Raw genomic sequence first — 22,740 nt, 5'->3', positions numbered from 1 at the left:
CTGCGGGGCCATGTGGCTGCAGGGAGAGCAGCTTGGCTTCCTGCTGCCCCAGGAAGCTCTGAGGGTTTCAGATACAGCAAAACAAGACGTGGTGCTGTGAGGGGTCCCCAGTTTAGACCGGGCTGGGTTCCTAAAGGGCCGCCTTTTCTGGGCCGACCCCCTGCTTCCCCGTGCGCCACCTGCATGCCTCCACGCCCGAGCCCCTCGCTCCCCAGGCTTCCCAGCAGATTCCAGAGGCGCCCACGTGGGCTTCCCTCGCTCTCCTCCGCCAGGGCACGCTCCAGAAAAGCTACCACATGGCCTTAAAAACCATCTCTGAGCAGGGAGTTCTGTGGCATAAAAAATGCTACTTCAGGTTTTACACCTCCCCAAAGGATATCCTAGAAGGAAACGTCATATGAAGGGACACGGTTGTATCTCTTACGATGTCGTAAAATAAACAGATGCAAATCTACACCCTCATTCTGTCCATCCCCTCCCGAGAGGATTCGTAAACTCTGAAAGATGTGCTTCTGAATCCTCATTACCAGTCAGTTCTTCAACAAGCGTCGTTCCTCCCGGCTGGCTGCCCTCCTCATCGTGCCAGCTCAGGGCACAAAACGCTCCTCGGGAGTAATCCCCAAACTTGCGTTGTCATCAGTCAACGGAGGAAATATTGGGATGATTTCTTTCAGTTCCTCTTTCTTTTTTTCTGCTGCACCGAGAGGCTTGCAGGATCTTCGTTCCCAACCAGGGATTGAACCCGGGGCCCACAGTAAAAGCTCCGAGTCCCAACCACTGGACCGCCAGGGAACTCCCTTTTTTTTTTTTTTCAATTCATCTTTTTTTTCTTAAATCGAGGCATTTTCCTGGGTTTCATGACAGCACCTAAGTTAACATCAGCTGTGGAGGTGACATTTGTGATCCACGCGAATGTTTATCTTTCAATACTCCCGCAAGTGGCCTGAGAACGTGCCACCAACATCCCCGAGGGCCGGGCCCTCCCTCTCCTGGCCCGGCCCCTCTTCCCCGGGACAGAGGCCGTTCCTGGGCCTCCCGGGGGTGACGGGCTCAGCTGAAGCCCTTCCCCGCCGGGTGCTCCCTGAACGGCTGCGGACCGGCTCTGCTCTCCTTCCGCAGCCCCCAGGCCCCGGCCTCTCCCGCGCCCGCCGCGCCCCGAGCTCCCGCGTGTCGCTGGGCTTTAGATTTGCCGTCATCTTCTGTGATGTCGTGTTGCCTGCATCTCACAGACCAAACCAACAGGCGGGTGGAACTCAGGTAGCCGGTGGCCAAGAACCGGCACAGGAGGAGTCCATGGCCAGCCTCTGCACGCCCCCCGCCGGCAACTCTTACCAAGGGGTGATTCCCACCGGTCTCTCTCACCCCCCCTTTCCTCTGCCAGATGCGCCCCTCGTCACCACCGGGTCCTCTGCTTTTCTGGAGAAACACACACTATCCGCGGTGTGTTCCGGGTCCCCGAGGCTGCGACGGCCCTTCCTCTTCTGGGCAGTGGGGGACGATTTCGTTTTCCTCGGTGTTGGGTGCCGTAAGCCTAACACTCCATGAGCCCCACCCTTTCCAGTTTCGTACGAAGATTTTCAAACTCCTGTAGCTCAAGTCCTAGGCTTTACCGTAAAAAAGTCATTCCAGTCCCGTCAGGCCCCTTGAGCCTGTCAGCACGCGGGTGGGTGGCTTTGCGTGTCCTCCGAGGTGCTAGTTAAGACCTGCGTCAGGGGCACGGCGGGTCCCTGGGGTGGGGACAGCGCCACCCACCCGTGTGGCGGCCTGGGGCCCAGTGCACAGCGCCCTCTCAGCTTATCCGGGCTCGCCATGTGCAGCCCGGGTTTAAGGAGGACTGAGCCCATGCTAACCTATAGGGAAACGAGGTGGCTTTAAAATTGATGTTACTGTTTTTAAAAAATGGACGTTCCAGTTACAATCATTTTTTTTGCTTCGGTTTCCTGCGTCACAATGCATTTTTCAAGTGCCTGCGCACTCCCCAAGGCTGGCCCAAGTTCACCATGGCAAACGGGAAGTCTGACACGGGGTTGAAGAGGACCAGTGATGCCGGAAGTCCGCACAGGCTGGGACAGCTGTCACACGCTCATGGCGGGGGCGGCCATGCAAGCCTGTCCACCTTTACATGATGACAGCTGCCATTGGATGAAAGAATGAATTCTGCATTTTTAAGCATTCAGTCTCCCGCAGTCCCATGGTGGGTGACCCGAGGCTCTCATAGATCAAAGATGCTCACACCCACTGAAACCAGAACCTTCTCTGTGATGGGCCTGGTGCAGGATGTCAGTGTGGCTTCAGGGAGGCACGTGCTGTGCCCCCTCACATGATCCCTCCACGGCACCCCCATGCCCGTTTCTCCTGAGGAGCCTCAGCACAGACTCCAAACCGCCCTGGTGGCTGTGATCGTGATTGGACAGATTGCTCCCTCGCCAGGGAACCCGTGGCTGGACATGAAGATGTGACCCTGACTCCAAAATTGTAGTTCACCGAGACCTCATACGCATGGCCAGATAGAAAGCTCTCAGACCATATAAACAGACATCATTTTACTCTTCTTTCTAGTTTTGTATTTAAAATGTTAAGGGCTTTCAACCTTAAAAAATATATATATAATGTAAATATTTTACTTAAATGGGAAAATTCTTCACTTAAAAAGGATACCTATATATGTCAGCTGAGCATGAAATAGTTGGATGAGTTAGCTTTAGAAATTTGAAAGAATAACCAGAATCCTTACATTCATCCCTGCTCCTTTTTCTAAATTCAGTGTGTTGAGTCTCGTGGTATAAACAGCACTGTACTGGATGCTAAGCACACAAAAATTAAGGCTCAGATACCACCTAGAGAACTGGCTCTGGTGTGACACCTTTCCAAAGATAAAGGAGAGTTAGTGGTTCAGTATAGAAGTGATGTATTTATTTTCAAGTTGAGTACTCATGGAGTTTTTTATTGTGGTAAAATGTACATTAAATTTGCCACGTTAACCATTTTCAGGTGTACAGGTCAGTGGCATTAACTACATTCACAGTGTTGTACAACCATCACCACCATCCTCTCTAGAACTCTTTACTCTCAAAACCGAAACCCTGTCTCCATTAAACAATAATTCCTCACTCCCTCCCCCAGTCCCTGGGCCCACCCTCCTACTTTCTGTCTCTATGAATCTGATTCCCTGAGGGACCTCATGTGGGTGGAATCATGTACTATTTTTCCTTTTGTGTCTGGCTTATTTCACCGAGCACAATGTCCTCAGAGTCCATCCATGTTGTATAGCCTGTGTCAGGATTTCCTTCCTGTTTAAGACTGAATAATGTTCCATTGTGTGTATGGACCATGTTTTGTTCATCCATCATCTGTCGATGGACACTTGGGTTGCTTCCACCTTTTGCCTATTGTGAATAATGCTGCTGTGAACATGGGTGTCCAAATGTCTGTTCAAGACCTTGCTTTCAATTCTTTTGGATAGGTACCCAGAAGTCGAATTGCTGGATCATATATTAATTCTGTGTTTTTCGAGGAGTCTCCATAGTGACTGTACCATTTTACATTGCCACCAACAGGGTGCATTTCTTTTGGATAGGTACCCAGAAGTAGAATTGCTGGATCATATATTCATTCTGTGTTTTTCGAGGAGTCTCCATACCGTTCTCCATAGTGACTGCACCATTTTACGTTGCCACCAACAGGGTGCAAGGGTTCTAGTTTCCCCACATCCTCGCCAACTCTTGTTGTTTATTTTTTTTAAAGTAACCATCCGAATGGGTGTGAAGTGGTATCTTGTTGTGGTTTTGATCTGTGTTTCCATATTTGTTAGCAATGTTGAACATCTTTTCATTTGCTTATTGCCTATTTTTATGTCCTCTTTGAAGAAATGTCTATTCAAGTCCTTTGTCCATTTTTCAATCAGGATGTTTGTTTTATTGTTATTAAGTTTTGGGAGTTCTTTATTCTGGATATTAATCCCTTATCAGATATATCATTTTCACATATTTTCTCCCATTCAGTAGATTGTATTTTCACCCTGTTCATTGTGTCCTTTGATATACAGAAGTTTTAGTTTTTGATGTAGTCCAGTTTATCTATTATTAATTTTATTGCTTGTGTTTCTGGTGACATATCAAGAAATTATTGCCAGATCCAATGTCATAAAACTTTTCCCTCGTGTTTTCTTCTAGCAGTTTTATCTTTTGACCATGTATACAAGGGTTTATTTCTGGGATCTGTGTTCTATCCTATTGGTTTATTCATCTGTCTTTATGCCAGAAACACACAGCTTTGACTATCATAGCTTTAGTAATAGGTTTTGAAATCAGGAAGTGATTTCAAACTTTTTCCAACTTTTTCTTTTTTAAGATTCTGTCATCTATTCCCAGGCCCTTGAGATTTCATATGAATTTTAGGATGGATTCTTATTTCTGCAAAGAAAAAAAAAAATCTACTGGAGTTTTAATAGGGGTTGTACTGGGTGTGTAGATGACTTTGGGTAGCATTGTCCTCTTAGCACATTAACTCTTCTAATCCATGAACACGGGATGTCTTTCCATATACGTGTATCTTTTGCACTTGTTTTTTTTTTAATATATTTTAAATTTTTATTTATTTATTTTTTTGGCTGCGTTGGGTCTTCGTTGCTGCGTGCGGGCTTTCTCTAGTTGTGGCGAGCGGGGGCTACTCTTCGTTGCGGTGTGCGGGCTTCTCATTGCGGTGGCTTCTCTTGTTGAGGAGCACAGGCTCTAGGCACACGGGCTTCAGTGTTGTGGCTCGCGGGCTCAGTAGTTGTGGCTCGTGAGCTCTAGAGCTCAGGCTCAGTAGTTGTGGCGCACGGACTTAGTTGCTCCACGGCATGTGGGATCTTCCCGGACCAGGGCTTGAACCCGTGTCCCCTGCACTGGCAGGTGGATTCTTAACCATTGTGCCACCAGGGAATCCCTGCACTTGTTTTTGAAGTCCCATTGTAAGCACAGCACCATCTTTGATCATGGAGAAAAGGAAAAATTAATCTTTTTTCTTAGAGTGGACTACAGTCCAACCTGAATGATAAGCAAATTATATGAATGAGTCAGAACAGAAATGAGAACTGACACCAGTTGAGGGCATCGGGGTGATGCCTTGAGGGTCAGAGGAGGAAACCACATCTGACTAGCACCAGGACCCCCAGGAGACCCACCTGAAGGCACAGGAGAGGCAGGGGAGCCAAGAATGCAGTGGATCTGTGACCTGGGTGACCGGAGGTGAACTGGAAGGCTATAGAGTAAGACACACAAGCCCGAGAGATGGAGCGGATGCTTAGCCAGAACCAGTGACCTGGCCAAGTGTGGGGAGAAGGCCAGGGCAGCATGTGTGTGCACGTGTGTGTGTGTGTGTGAGCCTGTGCACATCCAACACGCAGGGCAAGGACAAGCAGTGGAATGTGGACAGAAGGAGGCCCTCGATGGTGTCTGAGCTGACAGATGTTTCTGGGCTCTGGGACGCTGTCAGCAAGGAGAACGTGACAAGTCCCGTGCAGAGGACAGCAGGTGAGTGTGAGGTGGTACAGCCCAGGGTTTCGCTGATGTGCGCTTGGGAGAAAGGGCATTTGTGCAGTGACGTGTGTAGGACGGGGAGAAGGATGGACACTGTCGTTACCAGGTGGCCAGGTCTGCAGACTTCCTGACACCGTATCTCACTCAGTTCCCCCCCGCCGCCCCGGCTGCATGAGGCAGAGCAGGGCTGCCCGCTAAAGACCAGTCAGTAGGCCCCGAAGGGTCACCCCGGAAATGTGGACGCTGACAGTCACGCCCGTGTGACCCTGACTAAAGGCCCACGTCTGTGTCCGTGCTCTGCAAGGTCAGAGATGGGGGATGGGGGACCTCGGGTGAGACCCCAGTGTGCTATAGTCTGCGGCCCCAGGCGCCCAGGTCGGTCCTTGCACTTAAAGCAGTTGTGCACACGGCATAGTTAGAGCCTTGGTGACCCAGGAACCAGGAATTGAGCTCCCGGAGCATCTCAGGAGAACGTCTCTTTCCCTTTTCGGTCCCTCAACTGCAAGGACTGGAAATGCCACCCGGGGCCACGTGGGTGTGAGGGTTGTGAGGACAGCGGTGCTCAGGGGCCTCCGTCAGCCCGGCCTCCTGAACCTGTCACTGAGCGCCCTAACCTGTAGGACAGGTGTGAGCTCAGACGTGGCGGGAACAGGCCAGGGGTGAGTGTGGGCCGCTGCCTACGTGCTGGGGCAGGCTCCCTGCCTGACCAGATCTAGGGGCGTGAGCGCTGTGAAAGGTGGTGGAACCCAGCACGGCCAGAACTATTCAGATGCCGCTCTGAGGGGACCCTGCCCTGCCAGGGCAGGCCTGGATTGCATCCGCGAGGGGCCCAGGCACGTGGCTCCCAGTCCCCCCTGCTGACCTGGCCCTGCCCAGGCGCCGCAGCTGGGCCTGCCCCTGAGGGCACGGCACAGCCGTGGGGCATTTTTCTGTTCCGTTCGTGTGTTCCTTTTTTTTTTTTTTCCAGTATAACAAGACTCTCGCAGTTCTTTAAAACATTTAGTCAAGAGACAATGAGTTAAGAGGGCTTTTCCTCTCTGGATGTACATTTTATCCTACTTGGTAATTAAAATGCAACAAAAAGTGGCCAGAGTCTCCTGAGTATTCCTGGCTCTGCCTGGTCACGATGCCGGGGGCATGTCACGCATGTCCTGGGTGCCACTGGAATAGGCCGTCTGGGCAGACACTCGGAAGGGCCAGCGCCTCAAGGAGCCTCTTCCGTTTAAAGAAAGAGACTAATGTGTGTCGCTGGTGGTGTCCTCGGCACGGGCGGGACCCTTGAGTGCCGCAGAGGAGAGCTGAGGAGCCAGAGTGGGGTCCGGCCTTCGTGCCTGTGCTGGGCGAGGGGCCACGGCCACGGTTAGCGCCCTCGGTGCTGCGAGTGCGGTCCCGATGTGGGTGACACCAGGGTCCGCAGAGTGAGCCGGGGGGTGGGGCAGAGGCTGCGGCCTCAGAGCCGCCGTGCAGCCCCACGGGCGCTGGGGCCACGGGAGCCGTTGCTGGGCAGTGGGCGGGGAAGGGTCCAGACAGCAGGGCCCTTTCCATAAGGTGAGGGTCAGGGTCATGGGCCAGGAGACAGGCCGGAAAGGCCATTCTGTGGTTTAGGGCTCCCTGAAAGATGAGCTTGGAAAACTCTTATGAAACCAGGAAGTGGTCACCTGCGCAAAGAAACAAGACACGTTAGAACAATTTTCTTGAAGAGCCATTAGGACCATGGTATCTAAGGGGTATCTTTGAAACAACATGAAAATGTCTTTATAGAGAAGGATGCAATAAACTTTTCAAGAAGAGGTGGTTGGGGAGAATCACCCTGGTAAGTGGCCTTTGTCTGAGACCGGGTGGGGATGAGCCCAAAGGAAGAGATGCCCTTTGGCCGCGCACCAGGGAAATGTGGTCACTGAGGCAGGAACATCTGGGTTGGTTGCATCTGCACCTTGTGCAACGCGCTTTCGTGTTACAAGATGCGGTGACAGGATTTCATTCCTCTGGGAATCGTAGCTGAAGGGCTGTGTTATTAGGAAAACTGAAAAGTGTTATTGACCATGTTCCATGGGAGGCTGCGTGCACAGCGTCCCACCGGGTTCCATGTTGGGGGCGTAATTGTTAAATTTAGAGACTGAGAATTATCAGCTATTCTGACCCCTGAATTGACCTCTGAGACTGAGTTCTCCCGTCTGTTAAGAAGCCAACGATGCATCCTTGGGACCTGGGCTGAGGTGAGTCATACGACAGTACAAGCCCCACGGAGCGGCAGGCTCCTCTCCCCCTACACCTGCTCCTGAGGGGCTGTCACAGGCCCACTGCGGGTCAGGACCCCGAGGGTTGAAGGGTGCACACCTCCCACCCCGGGAGGCCCAGCCCTGTGGCAAAACCTGAAACCTGGCATGTGAATGGTATTTGTAGACAGTATTATAAGTCAACACTTGAAGCAAAATAAGAATTGTATTTACATTTCTGCATTTTAAAAGGATGCCTTAAAATTAAGCGCATGACCTCTTTATTTCTGATTTTGTAGAGTGTTGCCTTTACAGCCCTTTTAGCTGGAAATTTAGAGCAATAAATTCAGAGAAGAGCTCTGAGCAGACTATTCATATTTTAGGTCCTTTATCAGCAAGGCCTCCATCAGGGCCGGCAGGAAAATTGAACACACAGGCAGCAGCCAGCGATTTCCACAGCATCTCTACACGTAGACCTGTAAAATGCAGCTATTTTACGAAAACGCTTTCATGTAAAATTGTTAATGGTTTCGATGTTTCATCATTTGGGAGTGGTGATTAGCTCGACTACCCATGAATTAAGGTATTGCGAAACTAAAAGACCTGATGATTCTCCATGCAAAACAAGTCTGCCTTTTCATTGAGGAGGCAATAAAGGAAGAGAGGAGAATTCAACTGGAAACTCTTAGCATGTGTTCGAAGCTGTTCTTCGCTGGAATAGCAAGGAATACGGGTTTAGCCGAACAGATGCTTGTTCTAGGCTTTTCCCGCATAAAATCAGTAACATTGTGTTGCTAGCTGTGAACTTAAGCCGTACGTCATGGAGCAGCCCGCAACAGTGACATAAAATAACCCACGGAACCTCCCACGCTGCTGAATGCCACTCCGTAGGCAGCTTGAAATATGTAAGCGACTCAGAAGCACCGCATTGCAGAGGAAGGTCTTCTTGCGGTCGGGGTGGACGCTGAAATGTGCAGACACGTCAGAGACGTGAAATTCCACCTAGAACAGCTCCCTCTGGTCCTCTTCTCCCCGGAATAACCACACTGCTTATGTGGTCACTTCTAAAGAACAATCCAGGGAAATCCGGAAAAGAGAGGCTACGCTAAAGCATCACCCCCATTACAGAGCTCCAGGCCCGTTCTCATCAAATGGGGGGAGAGAGCTTAACACACGGAGCCCAGTCACTCTTTCAGCACCTCTCTCTTGCGCAGTCGCCGTGAGCAGCATCCGTACCAGGCTGTGATCGGGGCCGGAAGAGACTAGACAGAGTTCCTTTCCCTGGGGGGGCGCGACAGGTGCCCAACCCCTGCGCTCCCAGGATGCGGCACTTTGGATGGGGCGCTCTGGGAGGGTGCGCGTCCTTGGGGGACGGGTGTGAGGGGGTAGGTCCGCATGGAGAGCTGGCCTTCTAGGAAGGAATGGCTTGGCAAACAATGGAGATTTCTGTCTGGGGGAAGGAACAGCACCCCAGGGAGAGGGGGCCCTGGAGCGGGACCGGGCGGGTTTGTGGAGGGCTGTTGTCACACATGTGCGCGTGGCCTGAGGGCTGAGAAAAGAGGACCCCAGCCGAAGTTCTGGGAGAGGTTTGGGGAAAAAACGTGGGCGGAAGAGGCAGTCACAGTCGCCGTGACTTTAAACTGGGGGCGGCAGGGGTGATGGTGACAACGCAGCGGGAAGTGGGGCAGGTGTGTTTCTTGGGGGAAATGGGGGAAAGTACTGACCTTGGCTGTAAACATTCCTGATCCATGAAACAGATCCTTGCTGAGCGCCTGCTGTGCGATGGCCATCCCAGCGCTCACACCCTGGGGCGGACGGTAGAGTCCTTACAGACTCCGGGTCGGCTGCAGGGACACCCTGGGGGCGGACGGTAGAGTCCTTACAGACTCCGGGTCAGCTGCAGGGACCCCGACGGAGAAAAGCAGGGCCGCGCAGGAGACCTCGGGGTGGGGAGGCCCGTGTCCGGGAAGCCCCCGCCATGCGCTGCGCTGTCCTGCCCGTGGCCGAGATCCAGTTCCTGCCCGCGTGGGGCTTTCACTCGATTTAGGGTTGCGATCAAGGGTTGGGGAGCAAAGCAGCCAGAGTCTGAAGCTCGCCCCCGCCCTCTACTCACTAACTTTGTGACCAAGCCTCGGTTTCCTGGTCTGCGGAACGTGACTCTGCAGCCTAGGCTGAGCCCGAGAGGTCGTGCTGTGGTGGATGGAGGCTCCGGGGTAGTGGGGGGGAGGCGCGGGGGCCCTGGCGTAAATGCCCACGTGTGGCCGCAGCGGCCGGGCGCGACGCAATCCCCGAGCACCCGCGCTGCAGTCGGGGCAGCTGGCGCCGGGCCGAGCCAGCTGTGCTGGACGGGCTCCCCGGCGTCCAGGGTGCTCTCCTGGGGACCGTCTGGAGCCCGGTTCCCGCCCCAGCATGGTAAGCCCGCGTGCGTGCGGGCCCTGCCTGGAGCTCGCCGGGCCGGGGGCCGGGCCGCTGCACCCGCGCCACGTCCCCTGCCCCTCGTGCGGCTCCGCTCCGGGGCAGAGCTCGGGGCTCCGCCGAGGCCGCCGTTCACGGGGAGGGCTGCAGCGAGGAGGTGCAGGGTGGTCCGTAGTACCGGGCGGGCGCCAGCCGTCCTTGGGGCGTGAGCAGGGGCTCGAACGGGACCTTGACACTGTTGTCCCACCGCCGCCTCCTTCACGGAGCGGGGCTCCGGTCCCAGAACCGGGCACAGGGCCAGCTTTCTCTGGCCTTCCTCTGCCCCGTCCACGTCCACGGCATCCCCGTTCGCCGCAGGCCCTGGGGGCTCGGGCCGGGGTGGGCGGCCGTCGGGGCGGGGCGGCCCCAGGTGCCCGGAGGCCCCTGTGCAGACTGACGGGTCGGGGCTGGGCTGAGCACCTCCCGCCCGGGGCCTCTCCCCTTCGCGGGGCCGCACGGAGCCCCAGCCTTTCAGGAACCTTCTCTGGGCATCTGCTCGGTGCACCTGTGATCCTGCAAAGAGTCCGCGCTGCACACCTGAGGGGAAGCAGCAAAACCAAGTGAAAGTCGCTCTGACGAGTCCAGGGCTGCGTTCCTGCCCAGCTTTCGCCCCAGACTGGCCTTGTCGGTTCCCCCTCACCCCAGAGCCCCAGGGCCTTCAGAGTTGGCGTCTCCTGGCCGAGGTGGGCCCCTGTTGGTGCCAGCGGGCCGTGTGGAATTGCTGTGGCCGGAGTCCTAGAACCACGGGAGGCTCTCGTCGGCCTCTGCCCCCTTTCCGGTTTGTCTGCAGACGCATCATGCCTGTCAGAGAAGCCGCGCTCCTGCTCCGTGGTTTTATCCAATTATCGAGCGCGAGGAACCGCTCAGAGGCACGGACGTCCCTGGGACCAACTCCTGGGGGCAGGAGGCGGCCGGCCCTGCATTTCCTGGGGTGCTTCCAGTGTCTTCTGTGCGTCGTCTCTTGGCGCCTGGGTTGTTAAGGATGATGACGCATCTTAGACGGGCACACACTCTGGAAACATAACACGGACCGAAGGGCAGCGTCCTGGGAAGGAGCAGGTGGGGGTCACGTGACGCGGGGTGGTGCCTACATTTCTGTGACCAGTAACTCCTCATGTCTGCATACAGCTGTCATTTCCAGAAGACTTTCACAAGCACTGGACTGTTATCTCAGCTGAGCTGGCAGAGTGTGACCCAAGCTCTTGTATCTGTGGACACGAAAGCCACGCTCGGTCATGGGCAGCGCACAGCTCGGACCCCAGCCTCGATGGCGTCGGCCGCTCTGGCCACAAGCGCAGCACCTGCCAAGGGTTGCTGGGCGGCCTATCGCACTTGGAGTCCCCTCCAGAGCTTCCATCAAGTCAGCCTGATTATTTTCCACTGCATTTTCCTGAAAGGATGTTATGATTTTCTAGTTGTTTGGTGGCTGGTGATAAATCAGGCTTTTATGATGTCATGTGAAAGGCCCCCTCGTGCTTTGTTGTGCAGCAGCCGCAGGCTGAAGGGGACGTGTCGGCAGGACGCCGTGGACGCAGCTGGCTTAACCCTTTCCCTGCTCGGTCAGGCACGGCCAGGCTGCCCGCTGGGGGGGCATGGATGGAGCTGAGGGGCCTCCCTCCCACACGGGGTTCACCAGACTTCCTCCGCTGAGAGGTTTGGCATCAAATCAAGATTCAAAACAAGACAGTGTGTCCACGGAATGACAGAGGAGACAGCAGGTAATCTACAGAAGGAATCCTTTGGAAGGGTCTCTGTCTCATAATCATGAAAACAAGAGGTTTCCCTGAAAAGAGGACAACATCTAACGGCCGAGGGGTCGTGATAAAATGTGACTCTCGTACTTTGCTGGCAGTGCTCAGTTCCCACGAGTCTCCGAACGCTGCGAAGAGGTTCTCACTGGGGCCGCAGTCCCGGTGTCCTCTGTGAATGCTCTCCCACCCCTCTGTCCCCCGGCCAGTCCTCTGCCTGCTCCTCCAAAGTGGGCCCCGCTTCACCCGCTTCCTGCGTCACCGCTACGCCTGGTCCTGGCCGCCACCGTCCCCCGCCACCTGCGTGGCCACCGTCCCCTGGCCTCCCCTGGTCTCCAGCCGCTCTCACCCCGCTCGGCGGCCACGGTGAGGTCGGAGACACCCAGCCGAGCCCGTGCTCAAAGCCGCCCCGGGCTCCAAGCAAAGCCAGACTCTGGACTCAGTCGGAGGCTGATAAGGTCCACAAATCTTAAAAGTAAAGCAGGTTCTTTCTCTGCAGGTGTGTGGACCTTTACGTAACACACACACACACACACACACACACACACACACACAGGATTTCGTAAAAAAAAAAAAAAATTAAACTCAAGCAGGTTTAGGTGCTGTGTCCCATCCTCTCAAGACCTTTTGGGGCAGAAGAGGGGCCGTGGCCGCAGGGGAGCTCAAGCTGCGCCCAACACCGGCAGGGACCCACTCTTGCAGGAGGAGACGAAGGGCAGGCAGCCCTCAGGAGGTCCGCGGTGTCCTTGCTGGACCAGAAGAGGGTCAGCCCTTCCTTGCATACACAGCAGGCGCTGCCCTCTGCCCCAGGAGGCCCCGTGGCACTGTGTCCTGCAGGCCCGCTGGGCACGGTCCTGCCTCTCAAGGGCAGGTGCCCAGACCTCATCCCTTCAAGAGCGGCCAGATGTTTCCAGGCTGAGTGACCCAAGCACAACAAAGAGTGGCAGATCTTTAGGAGGGAAGGGGCTTGTGTGTGAGAGTTGGAGCATTCCGGGCAAAAATAACTCACCCACCCTTGTAAAACATGGAGCTAGAAGTCAATCCCACACTTACTTTGAAAAATTACATTGGCATCAGAAAATCAGACTTTCAGACTACATCAGGCTGAGGTGGCCAGTTTATAGCTGTGGCCCACGGGCTGCAGGTGCTCTAAGGGACCATCAGTGACTACAGAATAAAGTCGTGTGACAACATGGCTTTGCTGCGAAGGTCCTGGGTCCCGTGATGGGAATTACCCCGGGGGCCAGTGTGATCGCCAGGCTCCTCTGGGCTCCAACCACCTTGTTGCCCTGTCCAGACTCAGTGGCCTTCCCTCCATCCCCGAAGGACCCTGCTACCCCAAAGCTTCACGTGACGCTTTCTCTCATCAGTCAAGTCTCTGATAAACGTCACCGCTTCAAGAAGGGCCTGCCACTGGTTTTCAAGCTCCGCTCCCCTTCAGCCTTCTGCCCTGAACTCCCTGTGGCTGAGACGGGCTTATTCACGTCTGCTGTCCTCTGGACTGTCCCTCCTGCTGAAACAGAAGCTCATGACAAGGCCTTGTCTAGTCCAATGCTGCTTCCCCAGCGTCTAAGGCCGTAAAGGTTTGGCAACAGTCGAGCATGTGAAATGATTACAGTAATTGCGGAAAAACAGAATACCAAGTCTGTTACCATTATTCAAAACATGATGATCTAGAAACAGATGTTAGGTTAGGGTGCAAGGTAAAAGCGACATAACTATAAAAGAAAAACTGTAAGACAACCCACTTTAGAAGATTACATTTTCATCCTTGATGTTACTACAAGATATGAAAAGAATTGCCTTCCCTCCACCTTGGTGATAAAAGCAACACTAGCCAGCCTGCTGTCATGATGAACTAGAAATGGTGCCAGCTGCTTTCCACGTGTAACCGTGAATCCTCACAGCAACCTTGCCTGGTGGGCCGTGTTTCCCCATTTCACAGATTTAAAACCTGAGGCTCAGAAGCATTGAGAACTCCCCCAAGGCAACACAGCTCAGTGGTTGAGCCACAGATGAAGCCAGGTCTCCCCAGTGGTGTCTGTGCTGTCAGCGTCTAAGGAGCTTCTGTTATTGAGATAAAATGTGTGTGTGGTGAAACGCGCGGATCTGAACCCGCTTTGACAAATGCACACCCTCACGTACCGGACACACCCTCGGTGTAAGGCCTCCCCGCCCCCCCCCCCCGCCCCAGGGTCCTGCAGCACCTTCCCTGTCGACCCCTTTCCCTTGTAACCAACAATCTCATTTCCACCACCTTCAGTTAGTTTGCGGGGTCCAGAAGCCTCACGCACGCTGGACCATAAGTGCTCCTCTGCTCTGGCCGTCTTGTCACCCAGCACTGGAACGCGTTGATGTTTCCACTTGGTTTAGTCTTCATTCTTCAGAGGCCTCTTTGCCACTCAAATGAACGTCCACAAAGCATGTTGTTTGCAGTGCTTTCTGGGGAGGGCTTGTCCTACTGGGTGTTGTGAGTGCTGGCTTCTGGCCCAGCGCGCGGCCACTAGATGGGTTTGTGATGTTCGTCAAGTTGTTTGGTTTAAGTATCTCTATAGCCGTGTTCGGGAATGGGATTCTGTCTCTCTTGCAGAGGTCGAAAAGAAAATACACCCGGTAACCGGCTAGTGTAGCTACGCCACAGCCTGGTAAACCCACTATTGACAGGAAACCAAATGAATGGACAGATAGAATCGTAGAAAACCTAAAGATTCGTCTTCATACTCATCTTCCCCCATGTCTCTCAAAAACCTTACTAACAAACGTCATGGCAGTCGTCTTAATTTTTCCTCAAATATGAAACTCCCCAGAGAAGCAACCAAAAAGCAAGAATTGGGATGCTGTCAGTGGCCTGGTTAGCCTTAGCATGCCTTAAGAAGTTACTGAGGGAATGTATGTTTGAATGACCATCATGTCATTTCTGTTTTGGTTGGGGAAAAGGGAGGGAGGGAGGGAGGAAGGAAGGAAGGATGGATGGATGGATTATTGAAGTGAGGTTTCTTGAGTTTGAGTGACCTGATGTACTATACAAGCTGAGAAAAACCCCAAAGGAAAAAATAAATATCCCATCCGTGTCACAGAAGCATCCATACTACTTACAATACTCTTTAGTACTAATGTTCAAAGGCGGGGGTGAGGGTGCGGGCAGATTTCTAAGGGGCCGAGTAATCTAACAACTAGAAAGGAAATCGCCTTCCCCTTGTGCGTGTGGCGGTCACGGGTGGCCTGAGTCGGCCCCCCTGGGTGAGGGGGCGTCAGGCTATAGGTGAGTGAACACGGAGCCGTGCCTTCGCCCCACAGGTGCCTTGCAGGTGCTTTGCAGGTGCTTTCATCCCTAGGAAAGAGGCCACCTGAAGCAGATACAAGATCTCTTGAGTTGCATTTTGATTGTCTGGAGGTTTAATGAGCTGGTGTATGTGCAGTGCTTGGAGGGTAGAAAGTACTAAGTGGCAAAGGAAGAGCGGCCCGGCCTCGTGCTCCAGAGGGCCACCAGCCAACTGTGTGACAACCCTCTTTAATCGGTCCACTTAAAGGAGCTTTATCTCCTTTCGGCGGGGTTTGTGTCACCTCCTACTAGCCTGGGTAATATTTACACCCTAGATCCAGTTATTAACAGTAACCAGTAATTTCCGACAAAGACGGTGCTGGCTTTGAAGCCCGGGATGCTGAGGTCACCAACAATCTTATCTCCCTTTCATTAACCAGCCCTGCATTGCCACTGCAAGTCAGCCCCGCATCAGCTGGTCAGAGTGACCATCAGGGAAGGAATCAGAATCCAGAGGCCCCAGTTACAGGACTTAATCGAGCTTTCCCTGGGCTGATGCTCCCATGAGCACCACAGATCAAGGAATAAAGCTAACAGAGAAATGAGCGCTGCGGTTCAGTTATAGATGCAGGCCAGGCGCAGGAAGGTGGCACCTCGGAAGTATGTGTGCTGCGAGGCTGCACCCCCAAACCTTATTGTCTTATTTTATTTAGAGCAACCCATGACACACACCCCTGTGCCGCCACAGCCCCCAAACCTCCTGGGGCAGCTTCGAGAAACACTCTCCTCTGCCCAGCCCACTCAGGCTGAGCCTGGGTGAGCCGGACAGGCCCCGGAGGCCCAGGGCCCGGCTGGTGCAGAAGGCTGGGGCGTCCCCGGGGCCTGCTTCTCTGTCCCGGGAACGGGGACGGGAGCCTGGGGCTGACGGCCAGGACAGAAGCCGGCCTGGGTGTGGGGCACGTGCCCACTCCACGCGGGAAGGCACCTGTCCTCGTCTCCGCTCCTCCCGAGCACGTCTGCCTGAAAGGACTTTCTCCAGGATATTTTTAAAGCTCTATTTAAAAAGAAATTGGTGTGTTTCGTCCTGTATTTCCCTGTATAATTGTGTGTCTGTGTTTCTTCCGTTTTCCCTAACTACATTTGTCTTTTTCTGCTAATCGTATTTTCAAAACACAAATGAAAAAAGATTAACCTCTATGTAGGCTGCACTATAAATGCCGTTAATCGGGTTCTCCCTTTATAAAGTGAATGCTTTTTTTTTTTCCCCCACCATAGGCTTTATTTACAGATTTACAAGTGGACACCTAGGGAAGACAGTGCTCTCATTCACTTTTTCAGAAAGCTCTGCTGTGCCGGATAGACTTCATCCGTGTCTGGGGTACGCTCGGAGGCGGATGTATTTCTCCCCCCTTGGTTTGGTAGCTCTTAGTAGCTGCTGGTTCCAAATGACAAATTCTACCAATTGGAAGTGAGTGGTCCCCAGCCCAGAAACATGGGATCAGCGGTGGCGGTGGGGGGGTGGGGCAGGGAAGTGTCCTGGAGATCCCCTCGGGCACCTCCCGCCCCCCTGGGGTCCGGACAGCACATCCCGAGGCTCACTTGCGAGGCCACTGGCAGGGGTGCCAGCATCCAGGGCACAGTGCGGCTGTTCTGCCCGCGTCCCGGACGCCTGGGATGGGCTGCTCACTTGGCTCCCTCTGCCACTTTGTCTCCACGGTCAGTGGCCGGTGGAGCCGGTACTGACGGACTGCACTTCCCCGGGGGAGAGCCCAGCATTGTTCTCCCCGACGGCAGCCCCGCTGACAGACAGCCCCTCTGAGGCCGCTTCCTGAGCAGACCAGACGGCCGTTTTCTTCTTGTCTCTTATCGCCCCTGTCATTAGAGGAGAGGCCGGGCTTCAGCTTCCCTGGTGCTGATGTGCAGCAGGCGAAGGGGAGGGGCCGCGCCGGGCACCCTTGCTCAGGCTGCCGCCGTGCGAACTGCTCTGGGCTCGCTGCCTCTTTGGGAAGGTTTCAATCAAAGGACATAAATGTGAACATGAAGAGTTTAACCTGCCCGACAGAGACAGACTCAACTGCAGACTTTCTGGGGGAACATCCAGACTTTGTTGTTTGTTTTTTCCCGTTCTTACCGACTGTCAGCTGCGCATCTCCACCCGTGACTGGGACGGTCCGTGCAGCTTTACAGGTTTTCCCATTGACTATGTTGTTGTTGTTAGCAGTTCTGTCTTTCGAAAAAGGAGCATTTCCCCCAAGAGGAAGGCATTAGCATCAAGTGACATCAAGAACCAAATTCACTGGCATTCTTTTACTCCCTTGGAACCTCAGCTATTCCTCAATTTTGCTTTTTTAAGAAAAGTGGAAGGAAAGCGATGAATATGGAGCAGCGCTCACAATCCGGGTCTTAAATCCTTGAAGATGTTTAAGCAGGGCTTCTGTCGTCCTGGTCGTCTGTGCCCTTCTCCTTATTTATGTCACTCGAGTCCAGATCTTTCAGTGTGCACTTTAGAAATTTAACAGCATCCTGCCAAAAGAGCTCACACTCTCAGAATGTTTCTCCACCTAAACAGATGCCCTTCGCAAAACTTACAGGCAGGCCTGTTGAGGAAACACATCACTTGAAATTAATATTAATGTTAATATTAGTATTAACATTTTCCTGGGAATCCTCTGGCGGTCCAGTGGTTAGGACTCCGCGCTTTCATTGCCGAGGGTGAGGGTTCAATCCCTGGTCAGGGAACTAAGATTATGTAAGCCATGCAGCGTGGCAAAAAAAAAAAAAAAAATTAAATTTTTCCTAATGTAACCGCAGTGAGAGAGTGAGAAAAAGAAATGAGACTATGAACTTTGAAAAGAAATGTGATAGAATCTGCTTAACAGCTTTCACCACAGTGATTTTCAGGGAAGTGGCTGAGTGTCAAAGGGATTTAATGTGCTAAATAATGACCAAAGGAAAGTAAGATTGGGGGAAGGGAAGAAATCTAACCGGTGTATTAAAGGTGTGTTGTTATCTTGATGAGGATGAAATGGTGCCCAGAAGACTGTAGTGAGAGTGTAAGACAATGACACAGCATGGGCCCTGCTTTCCTGGGTTTCGCGTTAACTACTGTGGGCTTAGGAACTGGCCTAATGACTTTTCCAGGATCTGGTCTGGCCCTTTATCACTTCACTATAACAAGAACAGAACCCAGGAAAGCCGGAAAAATTACTGCAGCAAAACACGCCTTCCTACCTGCTGGGGTTTGCCACTCTGACCACAGGCACCCGGGCTTCAGGGTTCCTGGCTGGACAAGCCCTAAAGGCCACCCGAGTCATCAGGCGCCCTGGAGCCCTCGGACCATGAAGGGGCAGGGCGTCTGGACACACACGTCTTCCCTGCTCGTGCTGCTTTGCTGCTGTAAAATGCTCAGCTAACCCTAATTGAATCTGACAAGAATAAATCACAGGCTGAAACTCACCTAAGGAACACCTGTGGACACGGGGAGGACACCAGGAGCCAGAGTTCGGGAAACGTCATCTTCACGTGGAAATGCTTCATATTTTCCCCAGAGCTTTATCGTCTCTCTTTTAAAGGAAAGGTCCAGACCACCCAGCGCACGACGTGCATTTGGGAAACTGTACATAAAATCATCACTTTTATTCAGCTTTGGCCCCTGTTGTCATACCGAGGCTTTAAGCCTATAAATAAAGAAGGAACTGAACGGTCAGAAGAGAAGAAAAGAACAAAACAGATGAACGTCTTCCTCGCCCGTCCTTGGAGCTGACCACACCCTAGTGGAGGGGGTTTGTGAGAAGTGGCAGGGAGTATTGGGAGCGGCCCTGGGAGAGCACAGCTCCCAGCCTCCTTCCCCCGCAGGCCGGCCACGTGCACCTCCACTGCTGCGCCCCAAACCGGTTCCCTAAAGGACACACTGGGGAGAAATACGAAAGCCCTTCGGGAGGGGCTGAGGGTAAAACAAGCCGGGACGTCCTTCATCTTTCCCTACACGCGGATTGGGGCGCAAGCCCAGGGGCTGGGCTAGATGTCAGCTTGGAGCAGCTGGCGTCCAGAGCCACCGTTTCGTTTTAATGGAACCTCATCCTTTTCCTTCACAAGATCTCTCGGTCTAATCAAATTTGAGGGAGACAGAGCCTCGGTAGAAGGTGAAAGGTAGCTGCTCACCTGGAATGTAGGAGTTGGGCTCAGAACTACACTGGGAAGTTTCACTGGTGCATCTCTGGTTTCAATGAAATCCTTGCACAGTAGCAACGTCTGTTTCTGAGCTTTTGAAAGCCATTTTTCTTCTTCCTTAATTATAGTTCCCTACTTGTTTTTAGATTAAGAGCTGCTTGTAGAAAAATACAGGAAACCAAGTTACAATGCAAAGCACCCTTTCCAAGCCTACTGAGGCCATTTGAAATGGCACCGGTTCTTCGGGTTCTGCTAACCAGGAGTTTAGAGCCCGGCTCACACCCTCTGCAGAACCGGTGACCTCACGGCAGGTGTGGGAAGGGAACAGCGGCCCTGCTCCTTCAAGCCATGACCGTGACCGTGACCGCTGTGGAACTGAGGGGCCCTGTTGCTTCCTCATGCCACGTTTCACAGCTCCCTCTGGGGAAAAAGAATGCATATCTTTGTGTGACTCTCAGAGTTGAACAGAGGTATCGCTGAAGTCTACACAAGTTTATTTAGGGAAAGGAGAGAGAAATAAATTCATTTGTTTTTCCACTTGTATTTCCAGCTCCATGTAGCACTGTGTTAAACTGCTAATTAGTAATATTTGCGTCTTACTTTTCCTGAAGACTCTGCCTATGGACTTTTAAGGCCAGCAGAAATAACTTGTTTGACTATTATTAATGCTGGAGAGGAAGTCAGCCCTTCAGTGAAACGCAGTGCCTTTGGGAACTTGATTTATTCCAGCCTAAAATGTGAGCCTGGGTGGTGGAGGAGGAGAGCAGCTGGAATGGGCCGTGTTGGAGCAGATTTCAGGCAAACGGTGCAGAAGTGGATCCAGACGCCTTAGCGGACGTGAGCCGGGGGCTGGGCCAGGGCCGGGTGGGCAGAGCGGGTCCTGCCTGCCCCTGCGCCTTTGCCATCTCAATCCACCTTTCGGGAGCCTGGGGAGGACATGGGGCAGAAGCCTTCAGTTACAGCTTGAGTATGTTACTTTCCTTGTTGCCATGGTTTTTAGGCTGTTCTTCAATATTCCGTGTGGCTAAGAGATAGTGTCTTCCTGGGGTATGTGTGGTGTGCAGAGTCCCGCCTGTGTCCAGGCAGCCTTCACTGGCCTCCGTTTGAGGGCTCCCGTCTCGTGTACCGTTGGAGGAACACGTTTGCATCTGGAGGGGCTAACTGTTCATCTTACCCCCAGCATGGTCTATTTCAAAGTCTTTTTCTTTCCTTTCTCTTCTTTCTTTCCTTCCTCCTTCTCTTCTCCCTTTCCTTTTGGAATCATCTTGAAATTCTCATCCCTCTCGCATCCATGCGTCCTCAGGACCTGTTCAAGCAGCAGGGCTGGGATGCCGCAATACTTGACGCTCCTCTGGTTTCCTTCCCAGGAAGTCTCTTCAATGGAGGGAAACCGGGAGGCCTTGGCGGTTTGCAGCTCCCTCCCTGCGCTGGGAGGCCTAGCGGCTACTACTTGAGTCATCTCGTCCTTTTTTATGTGTTTTTATATTTTGATAAGGTCGTGTCAGCTGGGATGAGAAACTCAAGAGTGAGCACACGGGCCGCCGTTGGAGCCGGGCAGCGGGGAAGGGGCTGCGGGGGCAGAGGAGCCGCGAGTGCGGGGGCCGCTCCTTCGCGGGGGGTGGGGTGAGGGGGTCCAGATCAGCATTTCTGAGGAAGGGAGAGAACGGACGGAGCAGACGGCCGAGGGCTGGCAGCGCCTGGTCAGCAAGGAGGGGCCCCTCGGAGAGACGCGCCTCTTCCCGCGCGCGTGGGTGTGCAGGGCGCGGGGCTGCGCGGGAGCGGGGCGCCCGGGAGGGGAGGGGGGGAGAGACGGGGTGGGGGGGAGGATGGGAGCGGTGGGGCGGGGGAGGGCGCGCACAGTAGGGGAGGGGCGGAGGGCGCACCCCCCTCTCCGCTCCGTGAGATGAGCGCGAGTCCGACACGGCTCTCGGGGCGGCGTCCCTGACAACACGAAGCAGAAAAGAAGGTCACTGAGGCCGGCGGGACGCGGTGGCGGCGGCGGGCAGGGACCCCGGGCCCGCCGGGGGGACCCGGGAGATGAACTACATCAGGGTAATTAGAAATCCGGTTTCATTGAGAGCAGCATTTGGGGGCCTGGCTTTAACCGCGTGTGCTCCCAGGGACCCCGGGTCCCGCGGGGGACCCGGGAGCCTGTTCGCCGCCGCCGACCGCCCGCCCGTGTGCTCCGTCCCCGCCCCGCAGGACTTTCTGCAGGGAGACTGCACCAAAGCCAAGCAGAAGCTCAGCTGGAAGCCCCGGGTCGCCTTTGATGTGAGTGCGTCTGCCGGCCGCTCCGGTCCGGGCCCGGGGAGGGGACGCGGTGGCTAGGCGCCCCGGGCAAGAGGGCGAGGAGGGCCGGGGAGGGTGCGCCGGCCGCTGCAGGCGCCGCGGTGGAGGTGGAGGTGGAGGTGGAGGGGACGCCCCGGGAGGGGGCCAGACACTCCCGTCTCACCAGCGCTCGCGTCCTCCCCGCAGGAGCTCGTGAGGGAGATGGTGGACGCCGACGTGGAGCTCATGAGTACCAACCCCAACGCCTGAGCGCCCAGCGGTGCCTGCGCCCCGCGCCCGGACCCGCGCCCGCGCCTGGGCCGCCGAGGTTTGCAGCAGCCGGGATGGGCTCCGGCGGCGCCCACTCTACTTTTGGCCAGGCCTCCTCTGATCGGTTTTGGTAATCAGGATGTTTTAATCACATATTCACTTTCCTTGAAATTATGTCGCTAGACTACTGAAATTGTGGGGCTTTCAAATGGTTTTTCTCTTTTCTTATTAAAAATATCCTTTCTCTTAACCTGCATTAACACAGTCCCTGTGGATATTGTCTCCAAGTTACAAAAGCAGCTATATAAGGACCCCAGAACAAAAATACCCAAATCCATGCCTTGGAGTGAAATAGCTTCCTTCTGAGAGAGCTGTGGCCTGGCCTGAGCCCGGCCTGGCCGGAGCGTCCTCCCGAGTCTCTGCCCCGGACCTTGCTTTCCCCACCTGGTCACGGTAAGCCGCTCTATGCAGCCGATCTGGAAGCCCAGGTCCTGCAGAAAGGCGGCATTCACACCAGCTCTGGTCTCTGCGACTATAATTAGAACCCAGAGGGCTCCCACCATCTCAAAAGAAGGCTTGAGAAACAGGGGGAGGTGGTTAGAAGAAGAAACTTGAAGGAGGGTAAATATTGCTGGAACATTCCATGCCAGGCCCCTGGGTTACCCAGAGGTCTCTGAGCCCATGCCTTTGCTTGTGGTCTAGAATCTTACACACACTACTTATTTCCAACCTCTTCTCAGTACTAGATCACTTTTTAAATCTAATTTTGATTTAGTCATTCAACCAGTTTATATTAAGTGCCTAATATATGCCAGATAGCGTGCACATGAACT

General features: G+C 53.9%; 1 protein-coding gene across 1 annotated transcript in view; it reads left to right on the top strand.

Annotated features, from left to right (window-relative positions):
* The window catches only part of GMDS (GDP-mannose 4,6-dehydratase), a 479,713-nt gene extending 457,550 nt beyond the window's left edge, over window positions 1-22,163 (top strand). Inside the window, exons 10-11 of the mRNA XM_061194771.1 lie at window positions 21,572-21,640; window positions 21,845-22,163. Of these exons, the coding sequence (XP_061050754.1) occupies window positions 21,572-21,640; window positions 21,845-21,907 (132 nt within the window). The 3' untranslated portion in view covers window positions 21,908-22,163. The remainder of the gene's footprint in view (window positions 1-21,571; window positions 21,641-21,844) is intronic.
* Window positions 22,164-22,740: the final 577 nt, after the last annotated feature.

The sequence above is a fragment of the Eubalaena glacialis genome, chromosome 7 (genome assembly GCF_028564815.1).
Source record: "Eubalaena glacialis isolate mEubGla1 chromosome 7, mEubGla1.1.hap2.+ XY, whole genome shotgun sequence".
NCBI lineage: Eukaryota > Metazoa > Chordata > Mammalia > Artiodactyla > Balaenidae > Eubalaena > Eubalaena glacialis.
Note: the sequence above shows the minus strand (reverse complement) of the source record. Positions and strands in the feature narration are given on the sequence as shown.